The 16,664-nt window shown below is 36.8% G+C and overlaps 1 protein-coding gene across 1 annotated transcript; it reads left to right on the top strand.

The window, feature by feature from the left end:
- The first annotated feature begins 3,794 nt into the window (after positions 1-3,794).
- On the top strand, positions 3,795-14,430 carry MMP13 (matrix metallopeptidase 13 (collagenase 3)). The gene is made up of 10 exons (XM_010838870.1): positions 3,795-3,915; positions 4,005-4,246; positions 5,282-5,430; positions 5,605-5,730; positions 7,550-7,711; positions 9,134-9,251; positions 10,233-10,366; positions 11,289-11,448; positions 13,258-13,361; positions 14,278-14,430. Exons 1-10 carry the CDS (start codon positions 3,796-3,798, stop codon positions 14,376-14,378), a joined length of 1,416 nt encoding a protein of 471 aa, XP_010837172.1. The 5' UTR covers position 3,795; the 3' UTR covers positions 14,379-14,430.
- Positions 14,431-16,664: the final 2,234 nt, after the last annotated feature.

The raw sequence follows: 16,664 nt of genomic DNA, 5'->3' as shown, positions 1-16,664 counted from the left end.
TCCACTGTTTCCCCATCTATTTCCCATGGAGTGATGGGACCGGATGCCATGATCTTCGTTTTCTGAATGTTGAGCTTTAAGCCAACTTTTTCACTCTCCTCTTTCACTTTCATCAAGAAGCTCTTTAGTTCTTCTTCACTTTCTGCCATAAGGGTGGTGTCATCTGCATATCTGAGGTTATTGATATTTCTCCCTGCCATCTTGATTCCAGCTTGTGCTTCATCCAGCCCAGCATGTAAATTCTAGTTTAGTTCTTTTTTTTTATAGAGCACTTGTGAGCACATTTCATGGGATTGTGGGCCAACCAAACGGACAAACAAAAAGACAGAAGGAAAGAAAATCAGAGACTAGAGCAAAGCAAACCACCAGTGAGTATTTATAAAAATGATAATTTTTGTGTTGGTGTCGTTGTTCAGTCACTCAGGCATGTCCAGCTTTTTGCGACCCCCATGGACTGCAGCATGCCAGGCTTCCCTGTTCTTCACCATCTCCTGGAGCCTGCTTCACTGCGTTGGTGAAGCCATCCAACTATCTCATCCTCTGTCGTCTCCTTCTCCTGCCTTCAATCTTTACCAGCATCAGTTTCTTTTCTAACGAGTCAGCTCATTACTTCATGTAGTTAGAATCAAATCATTTACCTTTTAGAAAAATAAAGATACTACTAAGTGTCATGTCAACACTAATAATTTACATCATGCTAAACTGAAGCAAAATATTTTAACTTGAAGGTTCTTTGCTTTATGAATTTTTATAATTTTAACCCAAATGGCTCGTTGTTTCTATTATTTTAACTTGAAGGTTCTTTGCTTTATGAATTTTTATAATTTTAACTCAAATGGCTCATTGTTTCTATTATTTCTAAGCTGGAACACCCCTCTGCTTTACTTAAGGGTTATTCATAGATGTTTTTGGTTCTTTCCTGGGTGATGTTTTGAACTTAGAAATTGATGATGACATATGTTTTAAAAAGTCCCATATTGCTTATGTCTGAATCAGCAGTAGACACATATACCTACACATATCTAATTTCCTCTGCAGTTTTGTTTGCTCATTCTACAGGTTTTCAGATTTCCCAGTGATTCGTCAGCTTGTTAGAACCATTTGTACATACTAGTTCAGCCTCATTGTGTTAAAGGTGTCATTTGAAACCACAAACGACTTCACCAGAAGGCCTGTTAAAATGAATTTTAACAATTAATCTGAGATAAGGACTTGTGTTGACAAGAAGCTTGCCAACACATTTCCATGTGGTGACACATCCTGATCACTGTGTGAAACCATCCCTCTCTGAATGATAGCCTATAGGCAAGAGATTTGATGATTTTCCTAAGGAATTGATTTCTACTTTAATCTGAGGAACTTTTATTTATTCCCCTGAGAAATGTGCAACAGCGTGTTCTCATGTTCTTTCTGTGTTTTATCTTTTGCACTGAAAAATGCAAATAAATGAAATGAAATAAGAAATTAATAAACTATTGAAGGTGTTTGATAGTAAGCATAATTTTTAAAGTTGAAAAATGGTGACATTGATTTTTATTGTTCATTAAAAATGTTTCTTTGTGGAGGAGAAAATGTTGTAATCACCCCAAGAAAGAGGCTGTTATCTTATCCTTCCCTTCATCTTCATAGTGACTAGTGACGTATGCTGCATTGTTGATGCCCAGTCAGTGTTCACTGATTTAATAACTTAAAAATTCTAGTTTAAAATGGGGCCACTTCTAGATAAATATGAAGATCTAAAGTACAGTTAGCCTACTTTATTCTTTTCACCCACTTTCAAACATTAAATAAAATATCACTTGTTTTTAAACTTCTTGTTCAAGGAGTTCTTTTTTATTATCTAATGTGACTTTATAAAAATGTATTGGTAAAAACAAATGCTTTCTACTGAACTGATTTCCTGTAAGCTTAATAGATGAATCAAAATTTTGGATGATTTTCACTTACTCTAAAAATAAAATGTTGTACAGGGAAGAGGCTTAGAACAAATTATTATTTTGCATTGCTGATTGAGCCTAAATCAAATCTTGAACTCAGGAAATAATCTATTGTGGGGATCTATTTGGCTCTGTTTTGGATAAAAGCATAATAAACTTCCCTCTAGTGATTGGCTACATTTGATAGGTTTTTCTGGTTTTCTCTGAGGTACTGGCTAATATAGATTATAGCATTTTATTTTAAGGATACCCCTTCCCTTCTCACCCTAATCTGTATTCATGCTCCTTCTGTTTGTCTTAGTGTGTTTTCTGACTTAAGTTTCTCTCTGACTCTTAGTCACTTAAATTAACTTGCGTTTTCAACAATTTGATCAATCTGAAAATCATGGCCCGTATTGCTCTATCCATTTACATCTACAAGGAATCAAAGACAGGATTCTGATTTCATAGTATTAAATGTGTGAAGTTCTAAAGGGAATAATAGACTGCTGCTGCTAAATCGCTTCAGTTGTGTCTGACTCTGTGTGACCCCATAGACGGCAGCTCACCAGGCTCCCCCGTCCCTGGGATTCTCCAGGCAAGAACACTGGAGTGGGTTGCCATTTCCTTCTCCAATGCATGAAAGTGGAAAGTGAAAGTGAAGTTGCTCAGTCGTGTCAGACTCTTAGCGACCCCATGAACTGCAGCCCACCAGGCTCCTCCGTCCATGGGATTTTCCAGGCAAGAGTACTGGAGTGCCATTGCCTTCTCCGAATAATAGACTAGAGGCCCCTAAAGGACTGCTTTCTCGAATCATTGGATCAAAGGTACTTCTATTGTTTAAACTTGAAAATGAAAATCAAGACACTTTAGAGTCCTAGTTTTCCTGAGCCCTCCCAGAGCTTTGGGAACCAAGCAGCTTTGAGAAAATATCTGAGAATGAAGAGAGTAGAGGTCATATTCCGTGGCAGTTAAATACATGCTGTCTTTAACCTACTGGCCGGGATTCAAATGCCAAGTAGAAGCGTTTTATTAACCATATCACCTTAAATGAGTATTTGACTTCTCTGTGTCTCAGATTATTCATTCGTAAAGTGAAAAACAAGTCTTCCAACAGTACCTACTTCATAAGGCTGTCATAAAGATTAGATGAGATAACACCTTTTAAGTCTAGCCTGCAGTAATCCCTCAATATGTTAGCCATTATATTGTATTCCATTATATTGTATTCTAACACATTCTTCTATTTCTGCCTAGACCTGTAGGGAATTTGTGCAAGGCTCCATGTTGGTTGAGAGGTCACATCAGTGCTTTTAAATTCCAACCACAGCACTCAATCCAGTGGTGAGTCTCTAAGCTTGGTTCTGGTCCAATTCTGTGGCCTTCGGGTATACATAATATTTACCTCTTAGGTGCTCTGGAAAAAATGAAGTTTAAAACTCACCAGGTTATAAACATTCTGGAAACAAGACTAGGTTTCTCTTTATGGAAGTAAGTGTACTGTCTTGATAGTCTTATCAGAAAAAAAAAAAAAGTAGTTGCTCTCCTGCAAAGGGGAAAGTTTTTTTGCCAAGTGAAGTGAAAATTTTACTCTCTGGTTTTTCCCACAATAGCCATAAATACGCTGAGGCTGTTATTTTGCAAGATGGTTTTTGAGACCCTGCTGAAAGGAGAGAAGCCCTTGTATTAGATTTCCCTCAAATTCTACCACAAACCACACTTCTCGGGAGGAAAAAAAAAGGCGCAATGTAAGCATGTTTACCTTTAACTGACTAGGAAGTTGAAACTTGTCCATAACTGATGACTCACCACAGTAGGTCTATAAAAGTAAAGGTACTTGTCTGGGAAAAGACAGCTGCCTCCAGGCGGATCGTCCAAGATGCGCCCAAGGGTCCTGGCTGGCTTCCTCTTCTTCAGCTGGACGGCCTGTTGGTCCCTGCCCCTTCCCAGTGATGGAGATTCTGAAGACTTGTCCGAGGAAGACTTCCAGTTTGCAGAGGTAGAGTATTTTAACAATTCCAGTGATGTGATATGTCTCATAAATGCCCTTCTCTTTAAAAGAGGGTCATTTTGCTCTCCTTTTTTTAGAGCTACCTGAAATCATACTACTATCCTCAGAATCCTGCTGGAATCCTGAAGAAAACTGCAGCAAGCTCTGTGATTGACAGGCTTAGAGAAATGCAGTCATTTTTTGGCTTAGAGGTGACTGGCAGACTTGATGATAACACCTTAGACATCATGAAAAAACCAAGATGTGGGGTCCCTGATGTGGGTGAATACAATGTTTTTCCTCGAACTCTCAAGTGGTCCAAAATGAACTTAACCTACAGGTAAATCATAGACTATTCTTTCTTTAATATTTGTTGCTTTCTGTAATATCAACTGTCTAATTTTCAGCACAAGCTACAGATTACAGAACACGTATGGTCCCATTGTTTTAAGTAGGCCTTAGATTTTAAACTGGACATTAAGTAGGTCTAGGAGTGACTTTGGGCTTCCTTGGTGGCTTAGATGGTAAAGGATCTGCCTGCAGTGCAGAGGACCTGGGTTAGATACTTGGGTTTGGAAGATCCTCTGGAGGAGGGCATGGCAACCCACTCTAGTATTCCTGCTTGAAGAATCTCCATGGATAGAAGTGCCTGGCAGGCTACTGTCTTGGGGTTGCAAAGAGTCAGACCCAATTAGCAATTAAGCACAGAGCACACACTTTAATACTGTTGATGAGAATATCTTATAATATATTATATATTATTGTTGCATTAAGCCAGCATTATTTTTTTTGCAAAACTAAATATATTTCTTTCAGATATAAAATCAAAATAAAAGAGTAGTTTCAAGAAAATTTGAAAATGTAACAATCATATTTATTATGAGTGCTAAAAATGGAGAGTTTCACTCTCTTATGAACTCTACAGAGCCATTTCATTCGTTTAGACCATAGCGATACAAAACTTTTAGCATGGCAGCCATATAAGTTTTAGTAAACATCTAAACACTTTAAACTTAAGATGTCAAATATTTGGAGGTACTCAAGTATCTAATCAAATTCTTCATGGCATTATATTCTTTGATGAGATGGCTGGATGGCATCACTGACTCGATGGACGTGAGTCTGACTGAACTCTGGGAGTTGGTGATGGACAGGGAGGCCTGGCATGCTGCAATTCATGGGATCGCAGAGTTGGACATGAACTGAACTGAACTGATGACATCATAATTAAGAAGTTATTTGAAACAGTGGACCTCTAGTAGAACTTTTAGAGAAGCCATTGCGTTTTGAGTTGAAAAGCAGTACTCCAAGAAAATATATTCTAAAAGAGTTTTCACTTACCAAAAGTTTGATTCAAGCTTTTTCTGTTAAATAGAATTGTGAATTATACACCTGATCTGACTCATTCTGAAGTGGAAAAGGCCTTCAGAAAAGCCTTCAAGGTGTGGTCTGATGTGACACCTCTGAATTTTACCAGAATTCACAATGGCACTGCTGATATCATGATCTCTTTTGGAACTAAAGGTAATGATGCAGAATAATTTTTGAACATTTTTCTATTCTACTATTGGCTCCATTCTTTTATTCCTTCTTTCAGGTACTCATTAGTTTTTACAGAATTCAACAAAAATTCACCAAGCACCTGGGCTAGGCACTACTGGGTAAAATTCAATTCTTAACTCTTGTTTTTGTGTGCAGAGCACGGTGACTTCTACCCATTTGATGGACCCTCTGGTCTGTTGGCTCACGCTTTCCCTCCTGGACCAAATTATGGAGGAGATGCTCATTTTGATGATGATGAAACCTGGACAAGTAGTTCCAAAGGTAATATTTCTTATAAAGATATAATTCATGATTATCAGATCCCATTAAAAAGAAGTTAAGAAGCATACTGTAAATTATATTTGGTATTTGATTATATTTTTCAAAAAAGTTTAATAAGGATAATAATCTTAGTTTCTACAAATGGCATTTCGACAAGCCAATATGCAACATTAAAAATGAGCAAAATCTACTTAGTCTAGTGGCTTGAGGGATTCTAGCTAACTCTGAAATAGGATCAAAATGCTTTCTGTTAACCAAGGTGTTATTATTGTGGATTACTTCTGACATGTGAAGAAGTACGGTTTATTACAAATATAAATCTAAAAACTATTAGTGCTAAATATGTAGATTATAAATAAGTTGGATGTGAATTGAAATAGTTTTTTTTCCTTTGTAGAAATATTAATGGCACAAATCCAGTCCTATTTCTATTCTCTGTTATATGATTACTTCTTTAGACTTGTCTATTCCACTGATTTTTACAAATACCACTCTAGTAAATCAGTATAGTTTCTTACTTCAGAAAGTCTGAGACAAACCAGATTAAAATGTATTTACAAAAGCCAAATGAAACTGTTGAGAGAATTCAGTCAGTAGTTGAATCTTAAAGGCTCAAAAGAATTGAGAATGCTAATTTAGGTAGAAAAGCCAAATTATTCCAACTAGGGCCTAATTTTGGAGCTATATGGACTCTTAATTGTGATAGTTAGAGGGTAGTCCTCAAAAACATCTAGTCTTTATTATTCATTTAAAAAAAGGAATTATTTTTCCAAAAAGTAAAACTGGCATTGAATAATTGAATTGACATTGAATTGAATTGAATAATCAATGTCTTAATGCCTATGCCGCCATCTGTCTTTGGAGGAAAAGGTGGGAGTTTGCATATTTAAAGTCTGAATATATCACAGATAAGAATGGTTTTAGGAAGAAAGAGCAACACCTAGTATTGTTAAGGCGTAGTCACAGTAAGCCTCAGTTTTTGGTTCCTGCGTAAATTCTGGGTTTAATGAATGATCATGCTGCAGTCCGCACAGTTCACTAAGTTGATTACATTCTTTCTTCATGTATAGGCTATGATAGCAAAGGGTATTTAAGGTAAAACTGAAACCACCAACTCCAGCTTTCATGTGTCTTTTTCTTTCCATATTTTATTGTTTTCCTATTTAAAATACCAGAAGAATCAAAAATTTGTGTGAAGAATGACTAAAGGAAATAATGTAAACACGGAGACACAGTGGTCGTTGACAGTAGAGGAAAGTCGGCCAGTCGTGTCTAGAGTTTCTGCTTCTTTAAATTCTAGAGTATAGAGATATACTGGAAAGGAGCATTTGGTAGGAATTTGTTCTCAAGCAGATTCCTGGAGACCGCATTTAATGCATTCTCTGTGCTTGGTCATCATACCTTTGATTGCTGGCTCCTGTTTAGATGATTTTCTAGGCAGCACCCTAGACATGTATCACCCTAAGTTTTTCCCCCATGAGTTTCCATTTAAGGTCATCACTCTCTACTTTCCTCACTGACATGAGAAAGCAAAGAGCAAATCAGGATTACTAGTGTCTTCACAGTAAAACCTTATTGATTGCTAATCAATCTGTTGATAATCTGTGTAGGCAGCTATAGTCAAAGGATTACCAAATTACTTATAATGATTAAATCAACATTTTAAATCTTCCTTTAAGCAACTGAATATTAACTTTAAAAACTGCGTCAAACAGACAAGGAGAAATGACGACATAATAAATAGACAAAGAAAAGAGTGTTTATTCTGTAAGTTGGTCACTGGAGGACCAATTTTCTCAGTTCCTTTCTTTTATTACAGGCTACAACTTGTTTCTTGTCGCTGCCCATGAGTTTGGCCATTCCTTAGGTTTGGACCACTCCAAGGACCCAGGAGCACTCATGTTTCCCATCTACACCTACACTGGCAAAAGCCACTTTATGCTTCCTGATGATGATGTCCAAGGGATTCAGTCTCTCTATGGTAACTACTGATACATCAGCTTGCCAGCAGAAGACATATACACATTTATTTTCTAAGTTATTAATGAATTTACCATCGCCAATATTACTGTCCTGGTTTTGCTATTAACACCTGGAGAATCATGCTCATTTTTATTTTAAATATCAATCTACCTGCTCAAGTAGAAAATATTCCATTCCCCAAAGTTTTTGTAGAATGTAACTCCTTGTATTTGTATTTTATACATCGCAAGGTACATTTGATATCCTGACGATACCTCTGACAGAAGAAATGGCAATATTTTATTCTTCATTTGATGAATGAAGAAACTAAGGCTGTAGAGTTTAAATAGTATGTCTATAACAGCTGGATGAAACACACTAGATAGGAACACAGCTTTTGGGGTAGCTTTCACAGTGAAAAAGTGAGATTTCAACCAGGTTTTATAAATTGTGGGTATTCTTTCAACTACTCCTGTTTACCACAGTAGAAACCATTCAAGTAGCCCATGGTAGTTTTTAACCAATATCTACAGTGAACAATTGTAAGAATTTCTTCATTTTCCTTCCAAATTTTCAATAATATTTACAAAATACTTAAACCTCAACCTAAACAAGCAAAAATACCTACCATAAATAGAAGTACAGCCGTAGTACAGTCATCAGTGTAAACACTTCTAGAACACAGAGCTCAGACAATGGTCAGGCCAGCCCCAAGCTATTTTCTCTTCTGGATTGAAATCTACCCCAATAGCTCGTGAAGGCACAGGCAAGAATTTTGCAGTTTTTACTATTTCTACTATATCTTGGCTGAAGGACTTCATGACAGAACTAATAGGACATAGGTAGTGAAAAAGAAGTTTAGAATGATTTTATGTCCTGCAACCCTTTTGCACTCACGTGAGCTGGTTGGAAAGTTACCAACACGTTACAAGTCATACCAGAGTGGTCGAAGGCCGGCTTTTCACTGAGATGCAGATACACAGTGATAAACTCTAAAGCAAGGTGAGCTGATGTTGGCAGCTGGTCAAGTAGGCTTGAGAAAGAGCCCAAAGGAGGGCTCCCACAGAGATGACGTGCCTCCAGAAATGTCTGTGAGAGCAATGTGTTTCTCAGGAGCAGTCTGTGAATAGGTTGTGCAAAGCATGGGGATAGTTTCCCCAAAGTCTCTTGCTCCCCCAGCCCGTTTCTATCACCAACCTCAAGAAAGCTGAATTTGAAGCTTAGATGATTCTCAAGGGTTTTAAAAGTTGAAAACAGAAGGGGAAGTCCCACAGGCAAGGCCGTGGTAGCCCTGGAGGAAGGAGGAGGGATTACGGGTTCTTTGGCGCATTATGTAGGAGGTAGCAGGACCCACTGCCCTCCCTGGATGAAGCCCTTCCTGCTCTCCATGGTAGGAGCAGGTCATCCTCAGTCACTTCCTTAACTCATTTCATGACTGCAGGTCCAGGAGATGAAGACCCCTACTCTAAACATCCGAAAACGCCAGACAAATGTGACCCTTCCTTATCCCTTGATGCCATAACCAGTCTCCGCGGAGAAACACTGATCTTTAAAGACAGGTACTCTTAGTATTACTTTATGAAACCTGCATGCGATGAACATTTCTGAAGTCATGTCTGAGATTACCAAAACATCTTGTCAGAATTCCAAAGGAGGTGAAGTTAGTAAAAATAACAGACCTTTGGACAGTTTATTTACATATATCAGATGAAATAAAATAACTGATGGATAAACATTTTACCTTTCAACGGATAATCTTGGCATTGTACAGCTTTCTTTGCATCTTTGGTTGTAGTTTTTCTTATAAAAATAACCAAATACATATAGGAATACAATTTATTTATTTAACAAAACACAATAATTGAAATCAATTACTATATTAGTGAGTTGTTACTCATAATTTCACATGAATTCATTTTGGTATGGAAAAGCTTTGGTTCTGGTAACATATGAGCATGTTACAGCCTAAATCTATAGGTGATAAAAAACGAAATACTAATTTTTAATTCTGATACTGTTTTAATATCCTTATTTGTTCACTTACTCATTAATCCATTGTTTAATTATCTGTATTATTCTCTCATTTGTGATCTAATAGCATTCCTTCTTCTTCTATTATAGCTCCAATTTCATTTTGCTCCAGTAGTTTCTCTTGTATCAGATTCCCCAGGTCATGAGCTCTTGGGAGCATAGCTTGTGTCAGTCATGTTTTCTTTCCAGAGCCTGACACAGTGCCTGGCATATTTGCTTGCCACTTGCAAGATACGCAAAACTGACAAAAATGATCCCAACATACAAAGGGCCTGGAGCCTTTATAAAGGCTCCATGAGACTTTTCGACTTCAGTATTTAGGCTAGAGTTAAGACAGAAACAGCTTGTTTAACTGGCATTTAAAGGGAAGTGGAAATCTTGCCCCTCCACGGGTGGTAGGGAATGGTTGTATTTGGCTTATCTGTACTCATGTGGAGACAAGTGGCTAGCAGGATAGAAACACTGCACTCAAACAAATGATACAAACTCTGGTTTTACTTTGGTGTCAGATTCTTCTGGCGGCTGCATCCTCAGCAGGTTGAAGCAGAGCTGTTTTTAACAAAATCGTTTTGGCCAGAACTTCCCAACCGTATTGATGCCGCCTATGAGCACCCTTCCCATGACCTTATCTTCATCTTTAGAGGTAAGATTTCCACCAGCGAAACTTCGCATATGCCTGGAGCAGGCAGCGATGAACTTTAACTACCAGAGATTTAATAAAATGATCGTTGTAAAAAATATGTCTAAATTAAGAATCAAGTATAACAAAATGGAAGCCAGAAAGCACCCGAAACCTTTCTGAAACCAAATGTCCTCAATTTGACAAGTAAAAAGTCTGCATTATTACTCATATCCACTCTTTGTTTCTCTTATTTCCTCTTAAAAATTATTTGCTGAGAAAATGTTATAACAATGTACATTTTTAACAATTCAAAAAAATTATTCATAATTCCTCCTTCTGAAAGGTCAATTTATTTTCTCACTTTATTGTCTAGTCCCTAATCATATGTAAAACATACAGTAAACATTTCCATTCATAGTATGTATGCATTTTAATATTTTACTTGTTCCCTTGACACAGGTTCCCAAATTGCTATTCCAGCTGCGTGATCATAATTTGTATTAGCTACATAGATCCTACTAATGCTGTTTCTATTGTGTGACTATTATAATTAATGCTATAATAAAGTTACTTTTTAGAGAAGAAGACAACTTTTGTACCAGTATAAAACATGAGTTTTCAATCTAATTTCCTCTTCCTACTGTGCTGCTTATTTCTGTAGAAATCTTAATGTGTTTTTAACCCAGCTCCAATCTTAATATTCAGAGTTAATGGTCAAATTAATTATAATATTCCATTGGCTATGCTTACATTTAGGAAATTAGGATCTTAATTTTTGAAGAACGCTCATACTTTTGTGTTTCTTAAACACAGTGACCACAAACATTGACTAATTTACTTATAAATGTGTAAAATGATTTTCTCTTTGCTAAAGTAAAGGTCTACATATGTGAGTTTTAATGGATTCCCTTGAATAATAAACCGATTCTTTCACTTATTCTAGGCAGAAAATTTTGGGCACTTAGTGGTTATGATATTCTGGAAGATTACCCAAAAAAAATATCTGAACTGGGATTTCCAAAACACGTTAAAAAGATCAGCGCAGCCCTTCACTTTGAGGATTCAGGGAAGACGCTCTTCTTTTCAGAAAACCAAGTCTGGAGGTACGGCAGCCATGTTTACCGTCCCCCGCCCCATCATGTGTCAGAGGGTGAAGTGAGCCTCGAGCATCTCCTGTTGCTTAAAATTATTATCTCATGCATTACTTTAAATGTTAAACGAGTCATTCATATTCCGTGACAGCTCCTGCAAGTAGCCCCTAAGATAGGCTTTTGAAAGTCTCAAGCCTTCTAGAAAAATTCACATATAATTCTCACCCCCTCTGGGCCACACTTTTCTTTCTTAGGCATTTGTTGTACTTAAGCCATGGCAACGCTGTCTCTCTTATTTTGACATGTTCATTTCATCTTTCTCCTGGATTCTCTTTCTTGTCATCCTCTCCTAATTTCCATGCAACCCCACCTTCTGGGGCCAGAGGGAACACAAGAATATGTGCAGGGAGAGCCTGAGTGCGAAAGGGCCACAATTTCTAGTCTGTTGGTCCAGTGCAGAGGTTGGCCAGGAAGCTGCTAGGTTCATTATACTTTGTAAAGCCAGACCCTTGTGAAAACCAAGTAGGACTGGACTGTGGGAAACATGTGTAGAGCTTAAGGCGGCATTGACATTGGCAATGTTTGTGAGCCCAAGTCAATTCAGGGATGATTATCTCATAGGTGTCCAAAACTTGGAATTTTTTAAATGGTAGCTTTACTTCCTCTACACACGTACACTCATGTGTGCATGTGTACACACACACACTCCTGTACATATTATCTTTACTTTTTGACTTATTTCTGATAATGACACTCACAACTTTAAATGCAATTCAATTAAATACAATACTATTACATATTACTATCTAGGTTCTACCTGGTCTAGTATTTCTGTCCCTTTATCCTATATGAGGTCTGTGGTTTGGTCAAGATGGACTGCTTACCATATCTCAAAAGCTTTGTGCTTTTATCTCTGCATAACCTTCCCTTATACAATTTTCTTTGCCAGAGGTCTTTCCCTACATTTATCCTCTTGACATTCTATCTGATGTTTAAAGTTAATTTGAGATACCATTTTATGCACAGTCTTTCTTGATCACCCCATTCAAAGGCTATCTCCCTTCTCATGTAATTCCTGTGACATCTCCTGTATATTCTCTCATGATGTTTAGCCCCTATTGCCTAGTGTTACAATGCCATCTGTATATGTCTTAGCCTTCTTGATGGTGCAATGATTCTTAGCTTTTACTTATTGGACTGTACCTCAAGAATATAAAAAGCTCTCATCAGTAACAGTAGGAAGAGTGCATCATGGGAGGTTGTTCTCCTAGGCTGATTTCAGAATGTGTTTGGTTGGCTAGAGTGTGAGTTTGTGCTGGGGAAGAGGAGTGTGGAATGTACAGTTATGGGAGGAGAAATCTATGCTCCCCACCCTTGCTTTATTACTACCATTTGCCTCTGTAACTTCCTTGTGCAGAAACTGAGCCTTAAATAGTTTAGTATCCACGACTGCCCTTAGCAAGTTGTCTTACACATAGTGAGAGATCAATAGACAATTGTTCAATCCAGAAACATATGTATTTGGCTCTAAAAATGCTTTCCTAATAACATAGTTTTATAATAGATGTACAAATTTGAAGTGGAAATGAGTTTATAACCATCTTTATAAACACTTGCCTTTAGGCAAGTCAAAGTAGTCACCAGGTATCTACTATATACTCAGTATTATAATTCTTAATTTAAAAAAACTACCAGGTGTTTTGAATGGACTTAAAAATTGGGAACTTTGTCAATTTTGAAAGTTGCCATTATATCCACTGTATTATTTCTAAAGTAATTTACCTACAACCCACTTAAGAGTTTCTTTTTCTTATTATATAGCTATGATGACACTAACCATGTGATGGATAAAGACTACCCGAGACTCATTGAAGAGGTCTTCCCAGGAATTGGTGATAAAGTAGATGCTGTCTACCAGAAAAATGGTAACTATTTCACTGATCTTAGTGGAGAGCTTCTATAGCCCCTCAGTTAGAACTTAGATTCACTAATGAAAACCTTGCATAATTAAGGCATTACTTATTGTGACTACTTACACAGTCAGCAAGCAAAAATTAATATGCTTACAATAAATAAGAGCTTAACTTAATGACTGCTAGTTCTATGAATAAAAGATGCCAAATCTTAAACACGGCATTAAATTTAAAGATATTGAGGGCTTCCCTGGTGGCCCAGATGGTAAAGGATCTGCCTGCAATGCAGGAGACCTGGGTTCAATCCCTGGGTTGGGAAGATCCCCTGGAGGAGGGCATGGCAACCCACTCCAGTATTCTTGCCTGGAGAATCCCCGTGGACCAAAGTGCCTGGCTGGCTACAGTCAATGGGGTCGCAAAGAGTCGGACACGACTGAGAGACTAAGCACAACACACAAGATGCAAAAAGTATTACTATAATTAAAATCAGGGATGAATGGGGAGTATTTTATATGTGAAGACAAATAACATCATAAATATAAAATGTTTTTTTCTTTAATTATGGAAAAGGACATTATCTCTAATTTGCAACAAATAACCAATATTAATAACAAGCATTTGGGGTCATTCCCCAGAGGTCTAGACTGTACTTTCATAGCTGGGCATGGCCAAAGGAAAAAAAAAAATTCAAACCTCAAAACTGGAACTCATGCCAACACAGCAATTAATTTGAGATTTGAATTAATTTGAAACCTTTATACATTTCCCCTTCTTTAAATTATAAGCAATAAGTTAAAGCATTAGTTGTGTTTATAATGCAGGCATTGAAATGTTTAAAAAAGTGAATCTAACAGATTGAGATTTTAATGGTAGCTAGAGTAAAACTTTATTTTCAAACTTTGAAATCTTTTTGGTCTTTTTCTTATAGGTTATATCTATTTTTTCAATGGACCCATACAGTTTGAATACAGCATCTGGAGTAACCGTATTGTTCGAGTCATGACAACAAATTCCTTATTGTGGTGTTAAAAGTGTTTTTAAAATATTGTTATTTAAATCCTGGAAAGCATTTGAGATAACACTTCCAGACATTTGGGGGGTGAGTTATGGGAGAAGGAGAGATATCGGGGAAAGCTTAGTTCTGTGAACGAGCTTCAGTAAGTTATCTTTGACTATTTAGTATCTATACAACTATACGTGGCTGGAACCACATTGTATTTTAAAGTCATGAAATTCATTATCTCGATGAATCACCTAATTCTTGTGTGCTATGTAGAGGCAGTAGTTGACAACATTCCCATCAAAAATGAGGCATATGGTGTGTCAAAGAGAGTTACTTAACATATTATTTATAAGAAAACTTTGAAAAGACATAAAAGCAAATATATTTATCCAATTAATGATTTATCTTTACTAAATGTTATCAAATAGCATGAAAATGAAATTTGGGGGTAGCATATGACATCTGTACACAAAAATAAACCAAAGGGAAATGTCTGCAGTAAATACATTTGAGACAACTTTCCAAAGAAATATTTGGATTTTGCACTAAAAATATTTGGATCTACGTGCCCCTCTTCATACAGACACTAAGAAAACACCACAGTCACTAATGTTAGGAGACAGAGACTAGCGGTGAGGACAGAAGATGCGGCCTTCGGATTCTGCTTAATTTTCACTTTTGACAGTGACTCAAAGACTGCTCTCAAAGAAGACAGTTATTCCTTTTCATATTTATAGAAGACAAAGTATTAAAATATTTCAGGTATTAAAATATTTCAGGTCTTTCAAAAACATCAGAGTAAACTAAAATTGTTAACAAAATGATCTAAGTCCATAGCATCATTTTTCATAAATCATTTGATTATTTAAAACTAAAAGTAGTGTTTTACTTTTGTTTTATCTAAAAGTGTTTTAATTGTCCAGTTTACCTTGGATATATAAGCTGTTTTTGAAAGAAATAGTCTAAAATACATCTTACAAATTGGAAATGTGTATGTTAAAAAAAACAAAGATATCTAAAATAAAGAAAACATGGTCCTCTTGAAGAATAAAATTATTCCTTTTTTCTCCTTTTTTCCCCCTTTAATCCTTCATAACTTTTGACAGTGCCTTTCACTTGGTACTTGTTGAATATATAAATGGCCTTGAAGGGAAGAACCATTGTGTTGAGAGATCATATTCATAAAAATTCAGGCAAAGAAAAGAAAGTGTACTGTATATGCAAAGTGTATTAGGAAGTGTTCATGTTGTTTATAATAAAAATATATTTTCAACAGACATTGGTATATGGTATATTTTTGTCTTTTGGTATAATTTTATATATAATTATATAAATATGTTGCCGAGGTCCAGCCCCGGCTGATCCAGGGTATTCGAAGGAGAGACGGCTTTGGCGACTATTTATTTATTTATTCATCAAAGATATGAAGAGTAATAGAATGAGGATAGCTCAGTAGGAAAATTCAGTGGAGAAAAGAAGCTGAGTAGCTTGGTTTACGCGGAAAATCAATATAACCCGTGACACCAGGTTAGCTCTGACCACGGAGGCCGCAGGCGCCCTCTCAAATAGCGGAAGGTGCCCCACCTTAGACACCTTCTCGAGTGAGTCTTAGAAGCCCAGGCAAATAAATGGTCGCAGAGGATATCTGCGCTCCAGATGGAGACTCAGCTGGAAGTTAAGGGGAAGAATGACATGGGGAGACCAAGCGTTGGTGAGCAAGGCCCTTAGCTTTATTTTCAACAGGGGTTTTTATACCCTAAGTTACACACAGAGGATAATAGGGGATGCAAAGTCAGCAGTCTTTGATCCTTATCAAAAACCAGGGTTTCTTTCCTGCAAATTTATCGTATACAAATGGTTTAGGTGATTTACATCATCTTCTGGCCAGAAGGCTTATTAACATTTTATGACTCTTGACAAAGACTTATCAACAAAGACTTATTTTCTCTAAGAGTAATTATTTTAAGGTTTGGCACCATCTTCCGAAGATAAAATTGCATTCCTATAGGGCGGATGTGTAATGGGTTTACAACAAAGGAAAGAATTTATTACCTTAAGGGTCTAAAGTTACTACCACCAAGGCCACTACTTATTTTTTCTACATACCAACTATATTAATTAATACACATTCAAAGATACAATTCAGGGGATGTAGAAACTTGGCAACAAACATTGGCTCATCAATGAAATCTTTTACTAGTTTTATTCTGACAGTTTCTAACTCTCTGAGAGGCTCTAAGCTATTTGAATATCTTAAGCTTCCCGTGCCTCTCGAGGCTGGGAGACTGTAAACAATCGTATGCATAGCTGTA

Source organism: Bison bison, unplaced genomic scaffold (assembly GCF_000754665.1).
Source record: "Bison bison bison isolate TAMUID 2011002044 unplaced genomic scaffold, Bison_UMD1.0 scf7180017864107, whole genome shotgun sequence".
In the NCBI taxonomy this organism is placed as follows: Eukaryota; Metazoa; Chordata; class Mammalia; order Artiodactyla; family Bovidae; genus Bison; species Bison bison.
Note: the sequence above shows the minus strand (reverse complement) of the source record. Positions and strands in the feature narration are given on the sequence as shown.